Source organism: Falco peregrinus, chromosome 5, assembly GCF_023634155.1.
Source record: "Falco peregrinus isolate bFalPer1 chromosome 5, bFalPer1.pri, whole genome shotgun sequence".
Classification (NCBI taxonomy): Eukaryota; Metazoa; Chordata; class Aves; order Falconiformes; family Falconidae; genus Falco; species Falco peregrinus.
The window spans coordinates 19377072-19405055 of record NC_073725.1 but is presented as its reverse complement, the minus strand read 5'-3'; the positions used below and the strand labels follow the sequence as shown (position 1 = coordinate 19405055).

At 41.6% G+C, this 27984-nt stretch overlaps 1 protein-coding gene across 20 annotated transcripts in view; it reads right to left on the bottom strand.

Moving 5' to 3' along the window:
• Nucleotides 1-27984, bottom strand: part of ARPP21 (cAMP regulated phosphoprotein 21) — a 146143-nt gene that overhangs the window by 62127 nt on the left and 56032 nt on the right. For 7 of the 20 annotated variants that reach the window (XM_055806480.1, XM_027793720.2, XM_055806479.1 and 4 more), the window contains exons 10-14: nt 17298-17406; nt 15362-15463; nt 8839-8876; nt 6670-6729; nt 3908-4140 (exon numbers count right to left, since the gene is read on the bottom strand). In XM_055806480.1, the coding sequence (XP_055662455.1) occupies nt 3908-4140; nt 6670-6729; nt 8839-8876; nt 15362-15463; nt 17298-17406 (542 nt within the window). The remainder of the gene's footprint in view (nt 1-3907; nt 4141-6669; nt 6730-8838; nt 8877-15361; nt 15464-17297; nt 17407-27984) is intronic. The other 13 variants (XM_027793724.2, XM_027793726.2, XM_055806483.1 and 10 more) reach the window with 8 other exon arrangements.

Below are 27984 nucleotides of genomic sequence, written 5' to 3'. Positions count from 1 at the left end.
TACATTTTCTAAGTACACCCTTTAACACGCTTGATTTTAAGACTAAAACAGCTACTTAAAAGCATTACTCTTTTGCAGTTAGACGTCTCAACCCTCCAAACTGGATTTCCCTGACACCATTTTAAATGCTCTGCACCTCTGCAATACAATGCTGCAAAGAAATGTATTTACCTGCACTCTACTAAAGATGAATAATATATTAAAAAAATATAGCAGGAACCTGTGCCTCCTCTCTAATTCACATATATTAAATTGAATTCTGATGCCATGGAAAGATTCACGGGAAGCAAAGAAATCTGGAAGTAAAAACATAGTTTACTTCATGCCCCACTATATAGCCTATTCAGTCTTTACACAAATAAAAAATACAGGAGGGTGTAGTTTCAAAACTACATACACACTTGTTTTGCTATGTTGCATATATATATATGGAACAAGCCAGAGGTAAAGAACTATACTGTACTGATTCAAAGTCAAATTAATGTCTTAATTCCATAGGATTTCCCATAAATAAGGATGGAGTAAAGCAGAAGAAGGATATTAATATTAAGAAGGGATCCTTATGGGTCCCTTCCAACTTGAGCTATTCTATGAATCTGAAGATAATAAAGCCAGTATTTATCTAGAGTCTCAAAAGAAACACAAAATGAAAGCATTAAGAAGAGGCAGGATATTCCAAAAGCACCCGGCAGCTTTATGACCAGCAGCTTTCCAGCCAGCCGGGTTCCTTTACAGCTGTGACATGTAACACACACACATGGGGGGGGGGGGCTGAACCTCAGGGGGAGCAGCAAACCCCGCCGGGAGCTGGCGGCTCACAGGGCAGCGCCTGGGCAGAGCCGGGCAGGGCCAGAGCAATGGCGGCCAGGGCCCCGTGAAGTGAAACAGGCAGGGTCACTGGAGACCCCCCTCTGAAGGGGACAGAAGGCCCCATACGGGACCGGACCCACAGCTCAGAGCAGCTGCTGCCCCACTGGGGCCCAGGTTAAAGATAGGAAGGGAAAGCTTCCTACCCTGGTACGGCCCTCAGATTACCGTCCATTACGGATTTTTCAGGTAGGCAGCGATGAAGTTGGAAGAAGTAGCCCAAGATCTGCTGTTTGTGAAGGACTGGTGGGTGATGTGATGGCTACAGGCCGTCTCGGGCACAGTGATCACGAAATGGTAGGGCCCTCGATTCTCAGAGAAGTAAGGAGAGGGGTCAGCAGAACTGCCACCTTGGACTTCTGGAGGGCAGGCTTTGGCCTGTTTAGGAGCCTGGTTGACAGCGTCCCTTGAGGGGCAGTCCTGAAGGGCCAAGGGGTCCATGAGGGCTGGACATTCTTCCAGAAGGAAGTCTTAAAGGCTCAGGAGCGGGCTGTCCCCATGTGCTGAAAGATGAGCTGGTGGGGAAGATGACTGCCCTGGCTGAACAGAGAGCTTTGACTGGGACTCAGAAGAAAAAAAAAAAAAAAAAAAAGTTTATGACCTTTGGAAGAAAGGGCAGGCCACTCAGGAGGACTACAAGGATGCCATGAGGTTATGCAGGGCAAAAATTAGAAGGGCCAAAGCCCAACTCGAACTTAATCTGGCTACTGCTATAAAAGACGATTAAAAATGTTTCTATAAGTATATTAGCAACAAAAGGAGGGCTAAGGAGAATCTCCATTCTGTATTGGATGTTGGGGGAAACATAGTGACAAAGGCTGAAGAAAAAGCTGAGATACTTAATGCTCTCTTTGCCTCAGTCTTTAATGGTAAGACCAGTTACTCTCTGGGTACTCAGCCCCCTGAGCTGGAAGACAGGGACAGAGAGCAGAATGAAGCCCCTCCTAATCCAAGGGGAAATGTTCAAAGACCTGCTAACACCACTTAGACACACACAAGTCTCTCAGGAACAGATAGGAGCCACCCAAGGGCACTGAGGGAGCTGGCAGGAGTGCTCACCGAGCCACTTTCAATCATTTGTCAGCAGTCCTGGCTAACCGGCGCGGTCCTGGTTGACTGGAAGTTAGCCAACGTGATGCCCATCTACAAGATCTGCACAGGCTGGATGAATGGGTCAAGGCCAATTGTACGAGGTTCAACAAGGCCCAGTGCTGGGTCCTGCACTTGGGTCACACCAGCCCCAGGCAGTGCTACAGGCTGGGGGAAAAGCAGCTGGAAAGCTGCCTGGTGGGGAAGGGCCTGGGGATGCTGGTTAACGCCACCTGAACATGAGCCAGCAGTGTGCCCAGGCGGCCAAGAAGGCCAACAGCGTCCTGGCTTGCATCAGAAACAGTGTGGCCAGCAGGACTAGGGCAGTGATCTTCCCCCTGTACTCAGCACTGGTGAGGCCACACCTGGAATCCTGCATTCAGTTTTGGGCCCGTCACTACAAGAGGGACGTTGAGGTGCTGGAGCGTGTCCAGAGATGGGCAATGAAGCTGGTGAAGGGTCTGGAGCACAAGTCTTATGGAGGAGTGGCTGAGGGAACTGGGGTTGTTTAGCCCGGAGAAAAGGAGGCTCAGGAGAGACCTTATCGCTCTCTGCAACTACCTGAAGGGAGGTTGTAGCGACATGGGTGCCAGTCTCTTCTCCCATGGAATAAGCGATAGGACAAGAGGGAATGGCCATTTAGATTGGCTATTAGGAAACATTCCTTCACCGAAAGGGTTGTCAAGCATTGGAACAGGCTTCCCAGGGAGGCAGTAAGTTGCCATCCCTGGAGGTATTTGAAATACGTGTAGATGTGGTGCTTAGGGACATGGTTTAGTGGTAGACTTGGTAGTGCTAAGTTAATGGTTGGACTTTATGATCTCAAAGGTCTTTTCCAACCTAAAGGAGTCTATGATTATATAAAATTTAAACTACATTCAAGATCCAGAGGCCCAGAATGTAGTTACCAAGTCAAAGGTTCTCAATTTATTCTGAAAATTCCATTCCCCGGCATCCTGAATCATGGCAAAGGCTACCACACTATTTTGGGAATAGAAGTAAAATCTGACCAACCCAGGTTTGATAAACTGGTTTTAAATTAAGTACCATCCAGAAAACACTCTCAAGCTGAAAGAGCACTAAGTGCTAAGTATTGATTACCACTTGTCCTGTACTATATGTATCAAATGAACCAAAGTGATGGAATCATCTGATGGGCCCATTATTTATTATGCACTTTTACACAAAAATGTAATAGAGTAGCTTAATGGCATGGCTTGAAATTACTTAGATCCAGACCTGTGACTCAATCATATGTTAATGTACCCGTGAAGTTAATGCAAGTAAATGCAGAATTCCCACCAGGTTCATAGTCTCCTTAAAGGGTACTTTCATTTAATAGGAACTAAACAAGAAAATGGAGAGATGGTGGGACCTGTGTGAATCCAGTGCTTCCGCCTGTTTCCACCACAGCACACTGCCTCATTGGCCAGCAGCCAGGGAGAGGCTGTATTCCAAGATACAGATGGTATGCTTTTTAGCAACAACAACAAAATGTTTTTGAATTTCTCATCAGATATATAACAATTAATTTTTCGTGATTCAAAAGGATTAATATTAATAAAAAGATAAAATCTGCATTTTGTCTGAAAGGAGCACCACCTTTTCAGGCTACAAGTGCAGTCAGTGCTCAAAGAGGTAGTGCACATGCTCTGCTCAGGGGAAAGCCTACCTCACCTATGATTTGCATACCTCAGGCACCAGGTTTTCTTCTTGATTCTAAAAGCTCAATACCAGGTACCCAGACACTAAAGTACATAGATGGACATACACATCTGCTACACACAAGGAATACCACTGTTCATGTAAGTTACCACCTAGTCCAACCCTGGGAGTTGGACTAGATGATCTCTGAAGGTCCCTTCCAACCCAAACGATTCTGTGATATACCACACTCAAGTAATTTATCGCCACACAACAAAAAGTACTGTGAACCCAATACAGTACTAGCTACCTGTTTTAGACAGTTTGCCGGTACTTCTGTTACTTGATGAGCTATCTCCTCTTGTCAGGACAGTTATCCCACCAAAACTGGCTGTTTTTGTTATGGCTGGCTTCAAATTTCGATTTGAGCTGTCAGAATCTGTGCTGCTCCATGGCCTTTGGTGGTCTGTCCACTTCAATTCGTTCTCCGTACTGCTCTGTCGACTGCCAGATGCCTTCCCCATGCTGTCTCTGTTACCCCTATAGATATCAGGAAACAAGGATTTATACACAAACAAAACTGTGTCAGGATAGAGTCTATCTTTAGGTATCCTGCAGTGCATCTAATGAGAAAAAGAAAATAACCTGCATTTATGAAAGCACACATGAAACAGGGGATTTGACCCCCATACTCACCTGCTTTCAGCAAGTAAACGGCTATAAATATTTATATGCGCAGCACTTCACCACTCCCCTTCTGCATATATCCTGAGAGCACTTCACCAGAGGGGGCTGACATAGCATTGCTGTTGCCTCTTGATCAGTCTCTTCCCTAAGCAAGCCCCTTGCTACTTTGCTGTCCCATCATCTGTAATGTTTTTCTCACTAATTTCACCTGCCCTCTACCTTTGTCTTCATATCCATCCTACTTATTTCTATTGCACCTTGCCCCCACTCATCATCTGCTCTGTGAAGTCATCCAAATCCCTCCCTAAACATGTGTCCTCCCAGTGTGACCACAAACTCCTCAGTGCTAATGCTCCACTTAGAGACCCACCAGCTGGGGTTTGGGTTCCCCCCCTGCATACAGTAATTGCAAAAATCTCTGGGTAGAGACTGTCCTTGAACAGCTGCAGAGCACCCAGTGTACTGTGAGTAAAACCATAGTAATCTGTGAGCAGAATCTGGAGGAGAATTTGGCTTATTTATGGTGAACCACTTACAATGTGCTGCTAAAATGACAAAATCAGCATGCTTACCACAGCTTAGTGCACCACAACCATTATCCCAAGTGGTGCTAGTAACATTGGTTTTTGGAAAGCTTTTAGAAGACATTTTCCATCCCTCTGTCTTATTTTACAGTATAATACCTCGCAAGCTCAAAGCTCTTTATACAAATCAAAAAGATGGGACTACACTTTTTTTTTTTTTGGTCCTCTTTCTCCTTGCAAACATGGCTTCTGCTTTTTGTTTGGAGAACCTGCTGAGCTGTGTCACTGGGGACATCAAAGAGCGGTGTGTCAAAGATACGTTTCTTGGCTGTGATCAGAACCTCTCACAGATGTGATCAACAGTGTTAACCTGTTGACCTTTGCTAGACCCAAACAGTAGAAAAGCATGAAGAGGAACAGCACATAAGCAATAACATAAAAGGAAGAAAAACATTTTAACGAGAAATTGTCCTTAAGATTTAATTGGAAAGAAAAGAAACCCAAGTATATTATTTACAGACTCTTTTGCACTCTTGCACTTAGAAATTGACAGTTCTTTTGTATTTACATTCTAGTGGGAAAGAAACAGGATGTTTTTGTATCCCAGTCATCTGTGGGTTTGGGTTACACAAAATTTCTTTTTGGTCCCCAAACCCGAACAGATATTTGTTATTAAAAGTGTCTGTGTGTAAGATGCCTCCTTACTCTTGCATGTCTAATGACTCTCAGATCATCAAGGCTAGGCCAAAGCATGGAGAAAAGTTTTTCTGCCTGTGGCAATGGGACGCAGCTCTGGGTGCTTCAGCACCGATACTTGTCTGGTGCATTCTCACCACCTCCTCTGTGACTGCTGGGATGGATGTACAGTTGGCAGCCACACATCAGATAATCCTGCATCCTTTCCTCCTCATAATGAAAAATTATGTAATATAGAAGATGCAGGTTTGAAGCGACATAAACTATCACTGCCAACATATGCAAATTCTAATGCCTACAGTCATGTAGCGATCACCCTACTTCTGCCTAGCTGTCCTCATGCCTTACTGGCTGAAGGACATGCTTCTGAAAGCATCTATTACTTCTGCCCACACTGCTTAACACTTGTGGTAGCTGATGACTTTAAAAGCAGCTTGGCATGTTCAGCTCTTGTTGATTTGAACTGAACCTGTGAGAGCTCAAGGTGTGGGAAGAGAGCCTTTCTAAGCCTCTCAGAGGAATACTGTGACCGCTAGGTTGGGTCTTCCACTGATCCACTGTGTCAAGTGAAGAAAAAAAAAAAAAAAGTTCTTCGTGAAAACATGGATTGACTCGTACTGATTGCTTGTGGCTTGGGACAAGATTTGGGGTACAGGATACATCTGAATGTTTTCTGGGCAGAAGGAATTGGAGTTTGGAAGACAAAGTTCACAGAAAAAAGGTTTCAAAATATTACTGCTTTAGATAAGGGAACTTCAATCAGTTTCACCTCATCATAATTCTACTTCAGCTTTTAATAAACGAATGAAAGGAAAAAAGGTCAGTCTGGGCACTAGTCTGCGAAACATGCCTGTTGGATATACTAGAGCAAAATGAACTTCCACCAGTCACAGTAACCCCCAAATTGTGGCAGTTTGACCAGCTGGGCAGCTGAAAAACTCATATGGTTCCCGAGTTAATGATCTGTAAAACCAAAGGAAAGGGTCCCATTGCCACCTCCCCATTCAGGGAGCGTGCGATCAGCAGGGTAAGAACTCCATTCTCCATGCATCTTTCCAACCAGAAAAATGACATACCTGTCAAGGTCTCCCTTGGTGAAGACACAGACAGAATCACAAGTGAGAGTTACTGTGAAATGAATATTAAATGAAGTCATACAAACCTAAACAGCTGTCTTTTCTTATGGGTATCATTGCATACACTACTGTCTTCCAACAGCCTACTGAAAAATGAAAAGAAAGATTATGGTAACAGACATGGTAATTCCAATTTATCTGGTCTGTGAAGCTACATTTAATATCAAGCACCATCTTCCAACTTATACTAGATTCATAGTTTAAAAGAACAAGGCTAAAATTGATAGCCATGTTGTGTGTGTGTCCCCTGCCACGACCCCCCACCCCCCATAACTGTGCACAGTCACATGAACATAAGAAATGTCAGCCAGGGAGGCTGAAGGCCATGTAACATTTCCTGTTACTGAGCAAGGTAATTCTCAGAAGGCAAGGAACCATACATCTACATCCAAAAGAAAATTCATAAAAATGTCACCTAATAAGAACATAAAAATGCAAGCCAGCAAAATACTGCATGTATAATTTTAAGCACTTGCTAAGTCGCTTGGAAATGTCTTCAGCTCAGAGAAATGCTCAGGTTCTCTGATGAAAAAGAAAGGCAAAGCACTTAAACACATACCTAGTTTTCAACACAGCAAATCAACAAGATCACTCATGTGCACAGAGCTAAGTACGAGCTTCAGCGCTTTACCTCATTGAACGTTGTAAGGCATGCAGCAAGAAAAAGCAGTGTTCTGAGGAACGCAGCTGAAGTCTCTCTCCTGACAACAACAGCATAGGCAGTAACAGAAGCCCAGTTTCCAGCCTGGCCCGTTACTGGTCTCCACTTGGGTATGCATCTTCCCACCAGGAAAGCCAGTCAGCCAGCTCAGGGGTTCAAGCAAAGCAAACCATGTGCAAACACCAGAACTGGCCACATTTTCCCGCACACAGGTGTGGGATCGAATGCATAAAACCAGTGGAGGCCTGTCTATGAAGCTCGCGGTTTACCCCATAAAGGTCCCCACCCCACCCTCAGCAGCGCAGTGTCTGAGCACTTTCCATACTGACTTGGGAACATGAACAACTACATGATATTTATCATCCCAATCTCTCCAGACAGGGAAGAGTCAGTTTATGGGAGCATCTGCTTTTTGCTTTTTGGGTTCCTTTGTTGCAATTTTGATTTATTTTGATAAAACATATCTCCATAGTCACAATACAGAAAAAGTAGCAGAGGCAATATCCCTGGGTCTCAGAATACAAGGTGGTTTGATGACAGTGGCTGTTACCTCCTGAGGGCCTTCCCTCATGCCACTTTTAGGACTGTCCATTAGGGAAGCCGGTTTATACCCTTACTGTGGAGTCATTTTCCATGGGAACAGCCTCACCCATAAATACATCTGACAGACAAGAGGACGGACAGAGATAGAAATACTGTGAAAGATAGCCTCCCCTTCTTCAAGGGGATGATAATTAGTTTTAAAACCTGGCCAGGACAGACCTGGGATAGCACTGCTCAAACACTCAGCAGTGAAATTCCCAGCTTTTTGGTTAAAATCCTTATCTGCCAGAAAGATGCACAGTTCCCAGGATCTTCAACACAGTTAAGCTAACTTATGGCTGCTATGGAGCTAACACTTCATATTTTGTAGATCTTAAACACGGTTTCTTCTTCCTTTGCTTTAAGTGGATTTATTATAATGAAAAGAACATCCAGAAGTATCACACAGTAATGCAAGGTAACAGCTGGCTCAGATATCACCATTCCATTACTGCAATGCAGCAGCAAAGCAGGTCTGGTCTGGGGGACTTCTGAACCTTCGCAAGCACCAAGTGAAGTCAGCGCTGCCGCTCAGCCCCACAGGAAAGCATGTTAAACAACAGAAACACAAGCGTGGTGTTTCATAAATATCATCATCCAGCCACTGCTAGAGTGCTTTTTAAAGATCGATAAGTTAAATTCTAAAGGCACTCCAAAGACAGATTGGCCATTTGAAATGAAACCTTAGGTGGGCACCCCCTCCCTCCCACAATCTGCTTTTTAGACTGTAATGCAAAGTCTCAGGAAAGAAGCAGTAACACCTTATCTGCTCAGACACAATACTGCAAGGCAATCTCTCTTCCTCCCTCTTCAAGCACAAAGCACTGCAGATAATACAAATCACAAATTTGCTCAATAGTCTTCACATTAGGATAAACTATAGAACTATAGATAGACAAAATAATAAAAGAAAACGCTAAGTTTAACACAAAAATAAAAAGCTATTTTTTACCTGTTTTCCACAAAAAGGTTTTCCTGGGAGCAAACTGACTGAAAAATAAAAAAGGCATTGTATCAGACGTTCTAGATATGCTCTGCTGTTCCAATTCCTTCCTTGATTTTAGAATTACCTCCCCTGTTCAGGCTTAAGGGGATTTCCATTCATGCACCATTTGCATTTGCAGAAGACAAGAGGGAAAAAAGGTCAAGAATAAGGTCAGGCCAGTAAAATAAATTCCATGCATTACAACACATTGCCAACGAGGGGTCTCAGTTTCGAAACAAACTGAAATTTCACAGTCCTGAGGTCAGAAGGCGGTATGTGCAAAATACTGACCATTTGAGGGGAAAAACATTTTTCCTAAATAACGTAAGGTTCCACTGGTTTGCCCTACCACCTCAAATAAGATAGCAGAAAAGCACAGAGCTGCAGGTAAGAAGGAAAAACAGAAGGAAAGCATGCAGGATTGACAAAGTTCTTCAAAGGGAGAGAAGATACTGCAGTACTGAGAAATAGTATGTGATTTCACATTTTACAACTAGAGAGGAAACAGTCATACCCATGTTGAGATATAAAATGATGATAGCCATCTTAATAATAATATTAAACAATAATAGTCTATTGCAAAAAGGTTCTCTGCTGGAGGACTTAGATCCCAAGAAAGGTGAAGGGCTCAGAAGAAATAAATCCTATGGGCAAGTATATAATTCTTTTACCATTACTTAATTTTTTATGCAGAGAAATGAAGCTGTGCTCAATTTCCCATGAATAATTCTCCTTCTTTGATTTTTTTTCTTTCCCTCCTATTTCATGTTCACTACAGAAAGTGCCTTGTAGCTGTCACTGGATTATATCTCCTTGAGGTAGAGAAGAAAGGATAGTCAGTACTTGCACTGAATTTAAACAAAAGGCTGGCAATGGGAGGAGGGCACCAGAGATCATACCCATTACTTCTGTAATAACGGGACTCAGCTCAAAGAATAGTGCAATGCCATCATTAGCTGTGCCAGATTTTAACAGCATGGGTTATGCACAGATTTGGGATCTTTCTGTTTGGAAAAGGGTGGGCTTATAACCTACTCAGAGCACTGGCCAACACCAGAAGCAACACCCTGCTCATTCCAGTGCTCCAGCAGATGCATGGGCAAAATTTTCCCTTGGCACCGAAGCCAGTGCCATCCCATCAATTTACACAAGAAAGGAATTCAGCCCTGGGAATGCAACCTGTTTTCTCTTTAAAGCTGTAATTCGCCCACCCAGCATCCGCATCAGGGAACATGTGACACCTCCCTGGTCTTCCCAGGCAAGCTCCCACCTTGCACTCCTACTAAACACACAAGGCTCTGGGCTGCATTGGTGGCGAGTGCGTCTCTCCTTAGCACAAACCCCTAGATATCAGCAGCAAGATCTCCATTGCCAGGGACCAAATCTCCATCAGCTACAGCAGACCTAGGCTTTCACCCTAGGCCGAGACAAGACACAAACTGTTCCATGTACAAAGGATTCTAGTGGTTTTACAACTGTCTCTTTTCCCATTTTATGTACCTTACAAGGTTTCATTAACAACATGGCTGCGCAGACTTCAGCATAGTCTACCTACCTACGAGCACAGTGAAATCACCCTGTGGGCCTGTACAACCTCAGCTGTGGGGCTGCATCTTCACTTTGAGGTTCATGATAGGCATTTGTGCACTGACCTCACTGCACATTTCCAAAGCAGCATTATAGTGACTCTTCCAGAACAATGAAGTAAAAACCTTTGCTAAGACTGGAGTACTGGTCTGTGTCCCCACAAAGTTACAAAAGCAAAGGGGCATGCACCTGTCTGGCTTTTTTTTATTTATTTTACTTTTCCAAGTTTTTAAAGAGACTGGGGCATAAGGCAGGATAAATATCTGGGATTTCTATTTTACCAAGCAAGTGGAGAGGTCTGCTCCCTTTTTAGGGTCTTCATGGGAACCTCTATCAACTGCGTTAGTCTTACAAGACAGAGTCCATAACAACTCCATTTGTCCTCCTGGCTGATGATGCTGGCACAGGGCCACACAAACCCTGGAAACTATGTTTCAGTACAGGTGTGAGGCTGAAAGGCAGAGAAGACAGGCACTTTTTTTTTATTACATTATTCCTACTGTTAAAAATCAGATAGCTAAGCAGCTCTGGATAGCAATTTAGCTACTACAAGGTCAGGACTCACTTTCCTGATCTATAGCATCGATAATGCTCAATTTAAAACACCAGGAAAGCTTAAGTACACAGCACAGCTGCTGTCATAAACATTCTTAAAACACTTGGTTCTTGTATACCCAAAGACACTGACAATAAACCTACAAAAGGAAAAAAGTTATGTAAGATTACCTACAAATCTGCCTCCTTGGAGACCTTTGTGTGCAAGATTTCCATGAGGATGCTCTGTATGACTAATTGGCATTTATGAAATGAGTATTTCACTCTTCCTATTTTTCAGAACCTTTTAAAGTCCTAACTGGAAAACACAAATCAGCTCTGCCAGTGCACTAGGTACACTGGGGGTTGCTGCTCTTGTTTTTAATTACATTAGCCAACCCAGATAACTATTAACACGCAGCAATATCCTGCAGTGGATACCATCAGGTGATCATTTTCATGTCAGTTAACAAGACGTGATAGATCTCAGGCTTCCAACTAATGCTTATTGCTCAATTTGCAGCCACTAACAAAAGCTCTGTACAGCAGCATGGGAATTTTAGTACCTATGGGTTTATGGAAGCCAACATGAGGCATGCCTTTGTTTTGGTTTTACTAATTTTAAACCCTCTTCTTCCTAATCTGTTCCTACTAGAAGGATAGGACAGTCCGAAGCCACCTTTTCAAATATTTCTTTCATTACTCTCTTTAATCAAAGGGTGATAGAGATCCCCAGTGTTTTCTTAAGTAGGAGAATCATGGTTTATTTTATGTAAATGATCCAGCTCTTCAGAATACATTCTTTATTCAAAAATAGTCATAACAATTAATAACAAAAAACAAAAAGCATGGCGTATTTCCTTTAATAAGTTCCATGTGCACCATGGGCAACATTTGTGTAAGTAATAAAACATCTACATTTTTCAGTGAATACACAATGATTACTAGAGAATACATTTATGAACGATGGTCCTTACGTGATTCTGGCTCATGAGGTTATACATTGCATTAACCTTGAAGAATGAAATTTCCCCCATGTAATTTGATTGCTAGTCTTTAGAATCAATTTTCTGCATGCTTAAAAGCCAAATGTAGTGTACCATTTACGCATGCATTTGGGATTCCTCAGTTAAATCTACAGTCTGAGTTAATGCATAGGGAAAGAACAACACGTACTTTTTTTATTCTTTTAGATTGTTTCTTTGTCTGTCTTGGACAATTACTTTTCAACTTGCTAAGAGTAATCAAAGCAGTTCAGACAAGAAACTACTGCTTTGCAAGACCCAGATACCCCAGGTCCTCTGCTCCAGTGCACTTGGTTGTAAAAATCACCAACGGTACAACTCAGTTTCAAAAAAAACCCGCCATGTTTTAAAGGTTTACAAGGAAGATTGTAGGCTTTGCAATTAAAAAATAACCTTGAAAATAGCTTTGAGCATAACAGAGTTTGTGCAGCACTGTTTTACTGTTAGCAGCCTGAAAAGTTTGAGGTGCACTTTGTAGTTCTTATTTCAGTGAGCTGGAATGATCACATTTGTTAACTAGTTATTTCTTCACTGATCCTTTTATTAAGATATCACATTAACATGCTTCTCAATCCCTGTCACTTGCTATGACTTACACATGACTGGAGTCATTAAAACCTCCAGCTCCCCTTGTCAAGATTTATGATGGCCAACACAGCAGATGGAAAACTTGCCAGAAAGTATAATTTAAACTGACTAATATCAGACTAATAATCATAAGGACTATTACAATGATGACATTATTCATGAACATATTTATTTTTGCTAAAATCTTCCCACTTGGAAATGAAGATATCTGGCATACTACAGTGCTGCAAAAGCAAAGGAAGGACAAGGAAGCTTTCCTTGGCTGGTATGTGGGGGCCCAGGTTAAGACATTTTTCACAGCAATTGAAATATGGACAGAACTCTTTGTCCCTGTAACCAGACTGCCCTTTCTTCCTAACTTTTGGGCTGATGTGTTACCCAAGGAGTTTCGGGTACCTCAGACATGTTTAGAGAGGGGGTGCTAGGTGCAACAAGGTATAGCAGTACTCTTGACCTTCATGACCTTTGGGGACCTCTCATGCAAGCTCTCTTCATGCACACTCTAATTAGAAGTGAAGTATCTATAATCCATTTGCTAAGGTTCATAAGCAAGGCACTGATAAAGGCTTGGCTACGGCAGTGTAAACAGTATAGAGACAATAAAAATACCACATGATTAATCCCTCCCTGTCAATCTTTCTACAGCTATAATTTGCAGGATGACAAGGCTTAGGTACCTACCTCAGAGAAACCTGGGGAGAACTGGATTAATTAATGATTGAAGAGGGCTTCAAAATTATAAAGTCTTACATGCAGTAAGTAGCTACCTATAACAGGAAGCCATTGCTCTCTTTCCTAAAACTGACCCCCCCAAACCCCCCCCCCAAAAAAACCATTGTCCACCACCGCAGCCACTGACATCATCCTAAAAACACCTCATATCTGTGAGGAGTGCTCCACTCAAAAAGCTCAGCTAAGACACATATTCCTGTTGACATTATTAGTACAGCTTGCTGCAATTCACTGCACTATGATCTCACTAACACCTGCAACAGCAGAGAGAGAGCGCAAATGAGTGGGTATGAGAGAGAGAGGGAGAGATATCTAACATTGCTCATCTTTACAAATGCTCACTCCCAATCCATTTATACTGCCTGCCACAAACCACGCTGTTACTTAGGACTTGCCACTTAGAGATGCTAACCCAATGGACCACAACAACCTCCTGCTGTGGGCAATTAAAATGCTCACTGATTGCCTGTCTTTAAAAGTCAAGCATCTCAAGACAAAACCAGCAGCACATTGTGGAGCCAATTTCAGCACACTTTTCCAGACACCTCCATTTCCAAGCCTGGCATTTCTAGCTGCTGCTTGTGATAGAAACTGCATTATTTTGGCAACAACTTTCCATATGGTATTTTTAAACAACATTTTGCCTCATCTGAAGTCTGCTTCAAAACCCAAAGATTTTTTGCTTTTGCACAAGCTCCTTTGTAATAACCCAGAAACAGCAACTTTCATACAGGAAACAGGATGCAAAGAGACTTTTCTTTTGCAGCCCTTGAGTGACTCAACTCTACCATATATATTGTGACAGTATTTACATCAGACTCACATGCTGAAAACAAAAAGTAAACCAAAAGGTCTCTGCTTTTACTAGAAGTGTCTCAGTCAAGAAAAAAAAAGTGCGAGGCTAAAAAAATCTAGATGTGGCAAGCTACTTACTAAAAAGCAAAATTCCTTATCACAACTGAGAGACAACACACACCTTAAAACTATACGATGTATTCTGCTAAAGAAAAGTCACTTGGATGTGTGCAACTCCAAAACCAGAGCAAAATAAAAGGGTATCTAAAATAGTACTATTAGCCCTGCAACATATGAACAGTTTTAATTTAAAAGGACACTGTCAAGTATGATTTTCAGTAATAGCTTTAATTGGGTTGTGTTCATTCCCATGTTCCTCTAGCCGGCAGATCTTGCACTGAGATCCAAGATAAAACAAAATGTGGACTTTTTTTCTTTTTTTCCTTTTCGGACCCCATCATTACAGTAGTATAGCAAATTATGATTTTCCTCCTCTTTCAGGAACATAAGGTATTGCTCACAGATGTTTCAAATTTTGATGTTTTCCTCTAGCAACATAGCTTGTTATGCAAGTTCTGTTTTTTTTGGTAAAGGCAGGACTTATAATGCCTATTTCTTTTTATTCCTTTCAGAATAAAATCATCAACGTGACCAACTCTTTCTGATGGCAGAAATACAGTTCCTAAATCGGTCATTTCCAAAAACTCCATGCAACTCCATGTTTAACCTCTGGCTTTTCTTTGTTCTTAGTGTCCTAGTGCTACAGCACCAGTCCAAAGAAACAAAACCATGAGGAGGATCTGCAGAAGGACACTTACAAAATTTGATCCAGCTCAAAACAAATATGAAATAACATAGCTACATGAAATTATTGAGAGTGTCCATTTAAATCACTGCTCTTTGGCTGGAAAAAGAGAAGGGAAAAAGAAGGAAACCTAGACCACACAAATATGAACATTCAAAGAAACAGGATAAGCACTCCCCAGACAACATGCTGGGCCTGATCTCTCCTCTACCCTTCTCCCTGCAACTCTCATCACCTCCTTCTCCAGAAGCCAACCTCCACACCTCTCAAGGTCCTCTTAGACCATCTGCACCAATCGCCCTTCCCTGTCACCTCCAGCTCCACAGGGTCAGTCCGGCTGCGGTGTTCATGTTGGAGGGGGGCAAAACTGTCTGACTACCGGCGAAGGTATGGCACTAAAGAGGCAATTAAAACAACTACTCACATCTTGTGCAAATATTCTCTCCCTCACTCTCTGATACTCCTCTTCTCTCTCTTCAATTGATTTACTTCGTCTGTCATCTCTAAATGGAAGAATTCTGTTTTGCTGAGCAGAAAGAAAACCAGGAGGGTTATATAAGTTGAGCTGTTAAAAACTGCCATTAAGTAACTGTCAGCTGAGAATAATAAATGTTCACTTAAACAAACGAAGCATGAAAACGATAGCTGTCGTTCCTACATGAAGCGCACCTGCAAGGCTGGTGCCTAAGGATTTCCAGTTAGATACTGCCCATGGGTTTGTAGAGCAGGTGGCCAGACTGAGGCTTTCTGCAGGGCTTTTGTGGACCCCTTGTCCTAAAACTGGGTGTTCTCACCCCAAGCCTAAGTGCCATTGCACTCAACTGCTAAGATTTCTTGACTCTCCTGCTGGCTGCAAGAAGCAGGAGGGCAAGCAGCGCTGCACTACCTACAAAATCAAGGAAGAAAAAAGGGAAACTAAGCTGCAAGAGCTAAACTGCAAACCCTAGAAGAAACCCACTGAGTCCTATGTGCACAAGGAGAAGTCCCAGATGTTCTGCATGACGGTTTTAAGCATTTCTACACCATAAGTAACCCTCCACTGCAGTTTCGCTGGGAAAAGGGCCATTTGTGCCTCCTGATAAATCACAGTGCACGAAAACGGCTGTGCCATAGGAGGAAGGAGAGGAGAAGAGGACCCCCGGCAAGAAATGCTGCACTGGCAACTGGGTTTCAAGTACCGCTCCTTCTCCCCCTGCACCCCAGCACCTAGAGAGAGGTCACGCTGCTTTCCTTTGGCTGATCCCCCTGTTCACCACACCCTGAGAATGCTTGGGGTTTGTTTTCGGAACCAAATCAGATGCAGCATAACTGGAAAGGCTGCTATGTGCAACTGAAAGTCAAGGAAATAAAAGGCAGGGGGCGGGGGGAGAAGAAAGAAAGGAAAAATCAGTCTTTTACTGAAAACATGAAGGAGAGTGGAAATGAGAGACTCACTGGCAGGTCCCTCCACAAATATAACCTAAGTAAAAAAAGCATACACTGTCATCTTACCTGTGAGAATTTTCACATAAAAGCAATACACATCAGAAAACTTTTGGGTCGTGGGGTTTTTTTTTTGGTTTTGGGTTTTTTTTGTTAATATGTTCCACATACACAGCTTGCACTGGATTGAAACAGCACAACACCCACTCTTAAAGGTAGCACAAACACACACGTTTCCCTGGCGCTCCCCTACTCGTTGGGCTCACCTAAGGTAAGGTAGTGTTAAGGCACAGGCAACACAGAGGGGGAACGTCTGCCACAGTACATGCACAACAAGCAAGTAAGTTTACACAGACAGTAAAAGGTGGTGAGGGCACAGGAGGAGGGAGGGAACTAAAAGATGAAACTGATTTATTTTTGGTCAAAACAATTTAGGATAGTTTCAAAAGAAAAAACAAAAATCAACCTGCCCTCACCATCACATGTTTGCTTAGGGCATTATTTTTTTAATATATTTTATTTCCTCTCTCCTTTTTGGGCTACATCACTTTATCATCAGTCCATACTGAAATCCAACTCTGAATAGGTACAATGGAAGGAGGAAGCTGTAGGGAGCGGAAAAACTGCCATAGTTAGGCAAGACATTGAGAGATGCGACTGACACAGCCTTCCACGCAGCCCAGAGCCGCTGGCATTCCCCCTCCCGTGGGCATGCAGCAAGTCCTGCGCCAAGCAAACCACCCATGCAAACCCACACACTGCCACGGCTGAAGCGGCCACGCCAGGGCTCGATGCTACCCATGGTGGTACGTACGCCGAAGGAGGCGGGGAGGGGGACAGGGGAGGAGGAGAGCAACAACAAAAGAACAACAATAACATCAGTCAGCCCACCTTCAAAAACAGAACAAATTTCAGCAACTCTCGAACCGAGAACCAACCTGATTGTCTTCTTTATCAATACTAGAGTTATCTCGCTTCAAGATAAATCGCTTCTGGGATTCTTCACCTTTTTCATCTTTTAAATGTTCAGAAAACCTTTGCTCTGGTCTGCCAGCAAAGTAAAACATAGCAATAAAAAAATCTTTCTTTTGGTTTTGCTTTGATCTTTATTTCTCAGTGCTCTTTGTTTTCACAGAGGCATTCAGTGCAAAAGCAGTTAACATTTGTGGTCATGGTGAGACGCTGCCTATAGCTGTCTGAGGCTGCTGTATCGCTGCTAACTGTTATTGCTATAAATAGCTTTTGTTGTTGTTGTGTAGCAAGAAGCAGGAATCCAAAGTCTCAGTCACTGAAATATTTAGACCCTCCTCACTGTAACTGAAGGACAGGGAAAACAAATTAACATACTGTATGTTAATTTGCTTCCTTCAGTAGCTGTGGCCTCTGGCAACACTGCTACTCAGTGAAGCCTATCCACCTTTAAAAGTAAGGAAAAACTGACAGAAGTCTTAACAACAAAACCAAGAGTTTCCTCACTCCTAATAAACAAAACAGTTAATTGGAGGGATTGATGGTGTTTTGTTTAAACAAAATATCTCACAACCATTAAATGGGGAGAATACTCCAGAACAACCATACAGTATCAATTATCTCACCAATTTAAACCCATCCAGACGTTATTTTATTTATTTTTTTTTAAAAAAAGTTAAACACCACTAGTTAAAAGCTCAACATTTTCAGGTTTGCAAGCTGGTAGGACGCTGTTCGATGTTGTCACCTTGCACAAAAAGCAGCATCTCATGTCACCTCACCTTGTGCAAAAAAAATAAAATTTAAGCATCTCATGTCACCAGGCTGGTCACTGACCACACCTCGTAGCTGTCATTAAGTCACGCTCCAGCCTGCATGACTCCCAGCCCAAACGTTTTACGTCCCAGCAATGTTGATAGAGCAACCAATGGCCTCAAGAACTGGGCTGGATTCACATGCTGCTGTCATCCAGCTGAGGGTGGCTGCTACCACACAAGCTTTTTTTTTTTACAAAGCAGTAATATGCTGTGTCACACCATGGTTTCTCTCAGGGAATGCAAACCTTATACTCTGTGCTGAAGGAGCTGCTAACAGCAGTACCGGTAGGAGATGCTCCTGCCTAGAGACCCACATAAACAAGACACAAAGCTTCCACTGACATTAACTGACCAGTTGTGAAGAAACCAAAAGGCAAAATTCATGAAAGTCAGTGACTTTGTCACTGAAAGTCCTCTGCAGACTTTAAAATAAAAACCTCAGCTTCATCTTATTTCAGAATGAAAAATTAAGCCAGATGCACAGATCAGTCACCATTTTGTTGCTATAGCATTCAGATTTAATTAGCAATGGATTTCAAGTTGAAATACAGCACATATTCGTGCCACAGTTACAGCCCATTACAATTCACTTTCAGATGTGCAGGGAACGTTTATAATGAACCGTTAGCAATACAGTATTAAGAGACAGCAGCTCTCCTGCCTTTCTTTTTGTAGGAATTTGAAGGAGTCACACTTCTGCTCACAATTTGCATTTTTGCCACAAAGCAACAAAACATACCAGCCCAACTGCCATAGATCCTGAAAAATTAAGAAAACTTTGTCACGACCCATAGGTGCTAGCACTAACAAGTATAGGACCCAACACACAAAAGTCAGCAGATTCCTCTGATGCCCTACTAGCTGCCTTTTGGGAAAGTCCAGAGGAGCATGGCTTTCTGCATAGTTCTCTAACCTGATGGGTCATTCGTGATGCTTCCTCATAAACAGAAAGGCTACAAAGCTCCATTAATGGATTGCTAGGTGGGCTGTTCTGCCTTTGCTCCCATTAATGAGCCTACACAGCCAGAAACGAGGATTCATTCCCTCAAATACTCTGATTTGACAGGACCAGCTGAGGAGTGTTATTTTTCTGGTTTTACATCCTAAAGCACAAACAAAACCTCTGCAGTTGTACTATCAGTGTAAAATACATTGTAAACTACCTGCTGAGCATCTAATAAACTATATACCAAGCATAACAACTAAATGGGAATTTACATCGTAGAGGAAAAAAAGGTAATAAAAAATTAGACAGAAAAAAAATCTTGAAAAAGCAATTTGGGAAAATGTGTCTTTGGAACTACTCACTTATTTAAATAACAACGTGGTTTTCATACGTCATAGCATTCTTTTCATTTTTAAATCCCATTTTCACTTTATTTACTATTTATAAATATGCTTCTACTTGTCAGAAGAGAACAGGAAAAGCACAAGGTCAAGCCAAAAGCCTGAACTAATGATCTGGTATGTACCTGTTAATAAAATTAATCTACAAGCCCCGTAGGTGATTAATCTCTAGATGTTGAAAGAGGTTTGCTTGGGCAGAGAGACTCTGCAAATCTACAGAGCATTACAGAGCTACCAGCATCATGAGAAGGTCCTTCCCTCCCAGTCATCGCTGCAACTCTGGGTCACCATTACCAGTGAGGCTGCAAACAGCATGACCAGCTCAGTTAATAAGGATGAAAAGCTTGAGGGAAGGCCGCCAAGTGAAAAATAGGGTACCACAAATAACTTCAGGCACGCCAACCTGCAGGCCTCCCTCAAACATTAAAAATCAGAGAAGGACATTTAGTTGAAAGAAATGTAAACTAACTGTTTTAAAGCAGATCTCAAGACTCCAGTGATATTTACACGTTTTTGTGGTTTTTTCTTCAGTACTGCTTACAGCATCTTCTTTTTTAACACCTATTGCAAAAAGGTATTATCAGTAGGATACAGGTGGCAAACAATGTTTAAAACCAAGAAGTGGAACCAAATGCTCTAATCATTTGGGTAGAGAAGAGGTTGACTCTGCAAAGATTTGTACCTCGTCCTCTGATAGAGGTCAGTACAAGTTCTGTATTCACAGCTTTAAAGTTTCCTGTAACTGTATAATGCATTTGCTAAAAGGAAGCAGAGATATTGTGGCTATTCTGTTAGAGAAATCTGTTGCATCAGTTTATGAATCCACCGGTGAGTCGTCTACTTGGAAATGGAAGAAGTTAACATGTAATTCTGAGTAAGATGCAGTATATTGTCAATACTAATACACTAATACAGTATATCATTACAGTAACACAGCAGATGCAGTGATTTCATTTCATGCAAGTCCTAAATTAATAACAATCACATTTACTTCTCTTCTGAGCTTTTTTAGTCCTAACACTGTCAGTAGTAGAGTCTGCACAATATACCAGATTGTGTCCACAAGTGAAGTTATCGAGCTTATTTTCAGTACTGACATAAATTAAGGTCTTACTCAAGTCAAAGCATGGTTTACAATTACTATCACAAACCCACGTAAAATCAGGAATTTACTCACTATTGTCACACTGGTTACCTAATTTACATCTTCAAATCCTAACCACACCTCAGTTTAATTTTAAGTGGTAACAATGGGATTTGCATACCCTTTTTGAAGAGACACCGAGTACTTCTGAAGACCCTATCACTAACTTGAGTATTCTACTTAGGGGTCCACTACAAAAAAAACCCAAACAAAACAACCTACAATACCTATCCATATTGGCAGATTGACCCTGGCCACACAGGCCACCCATTTACATGCCAACAACTGCTTGCAAGAAGAGAGCCAAGTAAATGTATGCTTACAAAGAGTGCTGCCTGCCTGTATGACCTTCAGTATTTAGCCCCCATGTTTGGAATCAGTGCATTGCTTCAGAACACCATTACTCCAAAAAAAGCTTATGGAAGAAATACCAGTTCCCTTTCAGGTCAATAGGATTTTTGCAATCTGGGGACTGTACTGAGAAAACCGGGAAGTATGACCCAATTACACCTTAAAGACTCAGAAACCAGCACACAGGGAGGGGGAATCACACAAGATAAAAATATGTAAATTTTGGGGTGTTTTGTTTGTTGGTTTGGTTTGGTTTTAGCTGATATAACCTTTTGGTCATCCAAATTTTTATTGCTTGACAATATAGGTGGAAGCAAAACACCTGTGCCATAAAAATGCAACTTCACAAAACCACAACTGCATGTGAACTCATTTAATATTTCATCAAAGTTGTTAGGTAGCTCAGTTAGTCTTCTTTCTGGTAACGTGTTTCAGAACAAAACACCTGGCACATTTCTTCCTTCCCGGTAAAGCTCTTGATCAGGTGCTACAAATGCTTTAAAGAAACTAGATCTCAGAACGAGTTAGTGCTCTTTGCCATGCATCCTCAGGTGGCTGCACAGCCCCCTTCTCACCCCCAGACCTGCCAGTAAGCGTAGGCACTTTCAACAGCCAAGACAGCCTCCCTTCTCCATCCTGCATAGCAAGGTAGCACCCTGCTATTCAGGTATGTGCCAGCAGGATCCCTACAGGGAATCAGCTTCAGTAGGCATCCTGCAGCATCCAAGCCTTTCACCATGAAAAGCTTCCCAAAACTCTCTGAGTATTTGCAGACTTCTTCAAAGTCTGTTGACACTCAAAATCTTTGGAAACCTTTTCCTAATCCATTTTCTTTCACAGCGAAAAGAAGAGGATGAATTATGGAATAACTTTCTGGGGAGTGATCAGTTTAACCAACTGCCAGACACAGTATGTACCAGGCACTGTTAAGCCTCCTATCCAGTGTTTTTGCCTGGTTCCAGAGCACTTCTGCATACTTCACTGAAATATCAGGTCCAGACTTGGGGAGAGTATTCGAGCAAAAATCTCAGGGCAATACTGATTTCCCATTTCTAGTGGCTATGCTCTTCCTCATGTAGCCAATGATCATTTCAACTCTTTCAGGCTCATTTTTATGTCGGGAGATCATTATAACAGTCACTTCAAGATATGTGTTAAGTTTATTATCTCTGTGCTTGGAATACTTTAACTGTGAGGGGAACCAAGCACTGGCACAGGATGCCCAGAGAGGTGGTGGAGTCTCCATCCATAGGATGGTCCTAAGCAACTGGCTCTCAGCGGCCCTGCTTCAGCAGGGTCAGGGGGGTTGGACAAGCTGACCTCCAGAGGTCCCTTCTAACTTCAACCATGCTGTCATTTTGTGAAACAGAATCAGATATACAGTAACAAATCTATAGTAGAACAAAACCCCATCCTACCTTTTAGAAGTTTTTTGTGCCTTCTTTTTCTTTCACAAATTGGCCATTATCATTTACCTTTCTCATTTTATAGTTACTTAAAAGCCACCTGCAGTCCTTACTTAAGCAATGCCCAGCAAGGATACTCTTCTGGACTCAGTCTTCACAAAGAAGCCCATATTTTGGAAACAGTAAAAAAGGACTAACCAGCAAAACATTTGTGTGTGTCAGAAAGGAGAAAAAAAAAAAAAAAAGAAAAAGAAAAAGAAAAAGATTTTGATAGCAACAACCATTATAATACTTTTTTCTATCACCATTATGGTGACCTTAATGTGAGATGCTTCCATTCATTTCAAGAGAGTTCTTCTCAGTTTATCCCTGTATGACAGAAAACAGAGTTCACCCCTCAGGCATATTTTTTTACATGGACTCTTTAAGCAGAATTTCCCATTATGTGCTCATTTAATGCTTTTGATTCTGAGTCAACCACTGTAAGTAGTAATGAAAAAAAAAAAAGCCCCAAACCTTAAGTACCTTAACCAGATATTCACTATTTAATCAAATTACAGATTTTAAAACATAATGCAGTGTGGTAATAGCTACCAGGATATACAGACTAAGGAAATCACAGGGCATTTCCTTGCGTCTGCCGTGTTAGAAGCAAACTAATGCAGTTTCATAGACCTCTATTTGCATGGGAGACAAATACTGGGGGCGGGGGCGGAAATCGGCACTTATTTAATATAAGTTAATTAGCTCTGAAATAACCTGCTAAGAAACAGGAAACACAGATACCAACCAAAAGGACAAATGGAAAGAGACAAGCATGAGCTTTGAACGTTACAGTTTTGAAGACTTAGTCACTGTATTAGCAGAGCACACAAGCAGTCTGGTATTGTCAGGGCTGACATATACAGCACATAAATCTTTGTTATGAGGCATGTGTTTCTGAAAGCTCCACAGCACACAGGCTGTTGCAAGATGCCTTTCAAAAGAACCAACAATATCACCATGTGTGGAAAAGATGGGTTTGCCAGTACAGCACCTGATGTAGTTAAAAAAAAAAATATCCAAACTAGCAAGTGCTATAGCACATTATTTGCAAAAGCCTCATAGGTAACAGCAAAGCAGCTGTCTGGAGGAATACAATATAGGATAGTGAGTTCAAAAGCGGAGATCGCTGTGGTGAGCAAGAGTATATATATAAAAAACTTCAACTTCGCATTTGCAATGCAACATTCATTTAATGCATGTAATGGGGGGCAGCATGCTAATATTCCTCTCCAGAATGAATGGCAACACAAAATGAAAAGTAGGTAGGGTAATGGGGCTAGGAAAGGGCAAAACACCACCTCCAGGTACCCGCAGGATCATCATCCAGCACGCAAAATAACTGACAAAACATTTTTATACAAGGATGCCATCAGGAGAGCAACGGGACAGAGGGGGAGAGAAGTGCTGCTGCCAACCAGATTCAGAGAAGTTGTGAAGATTAGGACACTCTTATGCAGGTTTTCTGATGGTTTAATGGTGTTTTCCTGTTATTTGTGCTTGTCTTTAATTAAACTGACTGTGCAGTCCAACATCACGTTGGCGTCTATTCTGAAGACACGCTGTGACACAGTATGGTGCCAGCATGGTGGCCTTTCTTGTTTTGCTAGTTTGTGACTATCTACTACATCTGCCTGCTGTGCTGGTTGTGGTTTGATGCTGGAGGCTCTCCTAGGGTTCTGCGTTAACGCCGCAGTAAAACTACGTTAGCATTACTGTTTCTTTCCTTTACCTTGCAGGCCAAAACGTTATTATCTGCAGTACAAATGGTTGTTTTGATCTTGGAGGCATGGGAACATATTCTGAGAGTTTGAGAATTTACAGAACTTGGAAGCAAATATCATTGTCAAAAGGCCCCTACTTAATGACATAAGACAGAATTCCAGCCCAACAGGTTAAATTAGTTGATTTAATTCTCTCAGAACTATGTTTTTTCAAGAATGACGGCCTGGAATTACAGCCTTCAAATAGGTTTCATGTATTTAGGGGTTGATAGATGCTAAAACACAGTTTCAAAAAGCCAGAGTGGGAATTTAAATACAGATAATTGTTAAAGAACAGAGCAGTTACATTATTACAACTTAATACTTAAAACACTCAAGATGGCATTTCAAGCATTTGAAGGTAAATGCCTCATTAACAGATTGCTGCTTTTATAATATGAGTCACTAAGAACTTCTCTCATGATGATAAAACGCAAAAGCCATCAAAAAGAAAAATCAACCCTGTACAAGACAGTTTCTTCAAGGTGCCGCCTTCTCTGTAGCACAGGGGCAAAAACCCCCTCAAATACTACACTTTTCCTGCTTAAAGATTGCATATTCTTTAACACTTTTTTTCAGAACAGCATCTGGACTGTAAACATTTTGCTTTTCAAGACGCTCAGTCCAAGTACTCCAGCAGCATGATTTCAGTGGGGCTGGCACCAGTAGATTTTCCCATTAGGAAAACAATAGCGAAGCTGAAGGCTGCAGGATGGATCAAGTCGATGTGCACCGAACCTCCTCCTTGCCAAGTTATTCTGTGTGTGAAGCAAGCAGAGGGCCAGATCCTGAAAGCTTTCAAAGTACACAGTATTTAAAGAACCTGATCTAATGATGAGGCATCATCGCACAACTCATGACATTAATTTCAGGTTTAATCTACGCGTGCAAAAAACACAGTACATCTTGACTCCCTGAGAGCCTGCCTCAGTATATTGCCCCAGTATTTTGGGGCCAGAATATGAGAATCTAGCTCGGAACTCAGGGGAGAAGCCAGCAGGCCAAGGCCATGCTGAAATACCAGTTCTGCTAGATGGGGCTGAAGCACAACACCTTCTCTCAGACAGGGACCATTTTAGGAGCTTCAGGATGCTGTGCTGTCCTCCTGCGATCAAACCTAAGATTATTTCTGTATCTGAGGGACCAGCTTCTCCTGCTCCCACTCTCCTGTATTTGATTTAGTTCTTGATATTCAAGATGTCTGCTGAGACTGAATATCTTGCACAGCACCAATTTATTTCCAGCTATTAGAGGCTCATAAGTGGTAGCATAGTTTATTACAGGATTCATTAATATTTGATTTTAAGGATGTGGCATACCCTGTAAGTGGCTGCAAATTACAGTGTTGCATAACTGCTGTGTTCTATTTAAAATTACATTTTTTTTATTTCAGAAGTTCAAAATTAACAAGGAAAAGAGAGAGAAAAAGGAAGCAAATTCAAGATTTGAAGACTACCAATAAAGGCAAGATGGTTCCCCAAAAGCCAACAAGCTAACAAAGAAACTATTAGTCCTCGTACAATGCCCCATGCATGCAAATTAATACCATAAAAAATACTTGTGCTTACTTCTACTTCAGGCCATGAACATTTTCCCCATCTCCAGCAGGAACACTCATGGATCACCAGTCATCCCCTGAACAAACACTGGCCTGAAGAAGAGTGCCTGGTTTTAATGAACTGTCAGAGACAGCCTCACAAGGCTACCTTGGAAACAGCCAGCACAGACAACTGACTGCTTATAAAGACAAAGCTTTCTCAAAACTCCAAACAATACTTTTTTTCATTTCTAGTGATCACATCACATTTTCCTACATTAAACACGACACAGGCAAGCATAAAAGGCAACTACTAAAAGCAGTTTGGACCACCTCTCAAATTCACTTGCTCATATATCAACACCTCATTCCTGAAATGCCCAGATTTAAAGACATTACTTCACCTACTACTGACATACAGTTAACTCTGAGGAAAGCATAGGGGCTGTTTCAGGTTTCCAGATCTCCCTCCAGTGATTTGAAAGTATAAATGACCAAACAGCACCTTGATTGATGGGACTTTCCTGCTACAGCTTGGACAAGACATAAAGACGAGGGTTAATTACTCATGCAAGGACGAGCTTTCCTAAACCAAACTACCTACTTGCGATTCCACAGTACTCTCTTCTTGAGTAACCTCCCATCTCTTTACACACAGCAGGTGAGAATAACCTTCTAGGTGTATTAAAACTTACACTATTAAGTGGTGTGATTGTAAAGCTTCAATAAGAAAAAAAATTTAAAAATGCCAGACGTCTTGTGATTAATGCTTAACTAATATTTCATTTCAGTATAGGACAGCTGTAAAGTACATGTCCACCTCAATTATAAACAATTTAGTTTTGATAAATTACATTAGATGAAAATTTAATATTGGAGCTATTAGAACTGGTTCATTAACCCTAACATCTCATTTACAGAGTAAGTAATTTCCATGGGTCCAGTACATGGCTTACACTCATTGAAGTAAGAATGAAGTCAGTATCTAAGGGTCAAATTCAGCTCAACGTGAAATGCAGTCAGTATTTAAGGGTCAAATTCAGCTCAGCTTCAAGTGTACCAAGTATCATTTTTTTCTTTTGTATCTTTCATGTAAAACAGGCACATGACTAAAATGAGAGTGCTTGCTCAGAAAAAAAGGCTGTCGTAATTCAAGTATCATTAAAATAAAGAACATAAACATTTAAAAAAAAAAAAAAAAAAAAAAGACTGGGAGAAAAAGCAGCTCAATTTCTTCCAGATGAGCATCAAGCAGTGAAATGATGAATGCACACAACCTCAAATGATGCATTTAGCAGAACAGTGGCAACTTTATGTCCAAAACAAATGCCTGTAGCATAATAGTAAGATATTGCCAAAATCCCTACCAGTTTTTAACATATGTACACCCTGAATTACTTCTCCAGTCACCATGTGACTACATAAGAGAAAGGCAATTCCTCCTGCCATAAAAAGCTGAGGCACTGCAGTGCACGAGGAGACTCAGGCCCCTGCTGGAGGCAGACATGTCCTGAACCTCAGTGCAAAATATCTAATTCCCCTTAACGTTTTTCTGAAGCGTTTCATGGGAAGTTGCCCACTTCTTGCATGTGAAAGCCTTCCCCTGCTCGGTGTGCAGGGATGCACTGCCCAGCTCCACAATGGGAAAGGCCAGAAAGGAGCTGAAGGCTAAAACCTAAACATCTCAGCAATGACTACTGGGACACTGGGCTCTTGCATCCTAAACACGATTATTATTGCACTGAAAAAAGTTTCCTTCTAATCATGTTTCTAATTTAATCCCAGACTGAAATAAATTATTTTCGTGTGACAGAAGAAAGAAATCCATGAAAACCAACATAATTTGTTACTTACATGCTACATGTTACTATGCAGCTACATAAGCTCATAGTTATTATTATACATTATTGTTTTATTGATGTTCGTACCAAATTCTTAGTTGCATAATGAATTAGTTCATCTTAAACTGGAACAAAATGTCTCAGCCAATTACAGTGTTATTTCTCAGTTATACAGTTTTTCCATTTTATTTGCATACATCTACTATGTACCTTTATATTTCTCTACACATCTGTAACATATGATGCCAGTACACTGATAAGGCAACCAGAATTGTAAACCAGAGGGAAAGTATAGGTGTCCCCAGTTTCTGCTTATTTCTAAGTAGTCAAGGAGCAACTATTCTGTAGTGAAGATGGGAAAAAAGTACTTACAACAAGAAATAGTGGAATGGAGCTCACTCCATAGT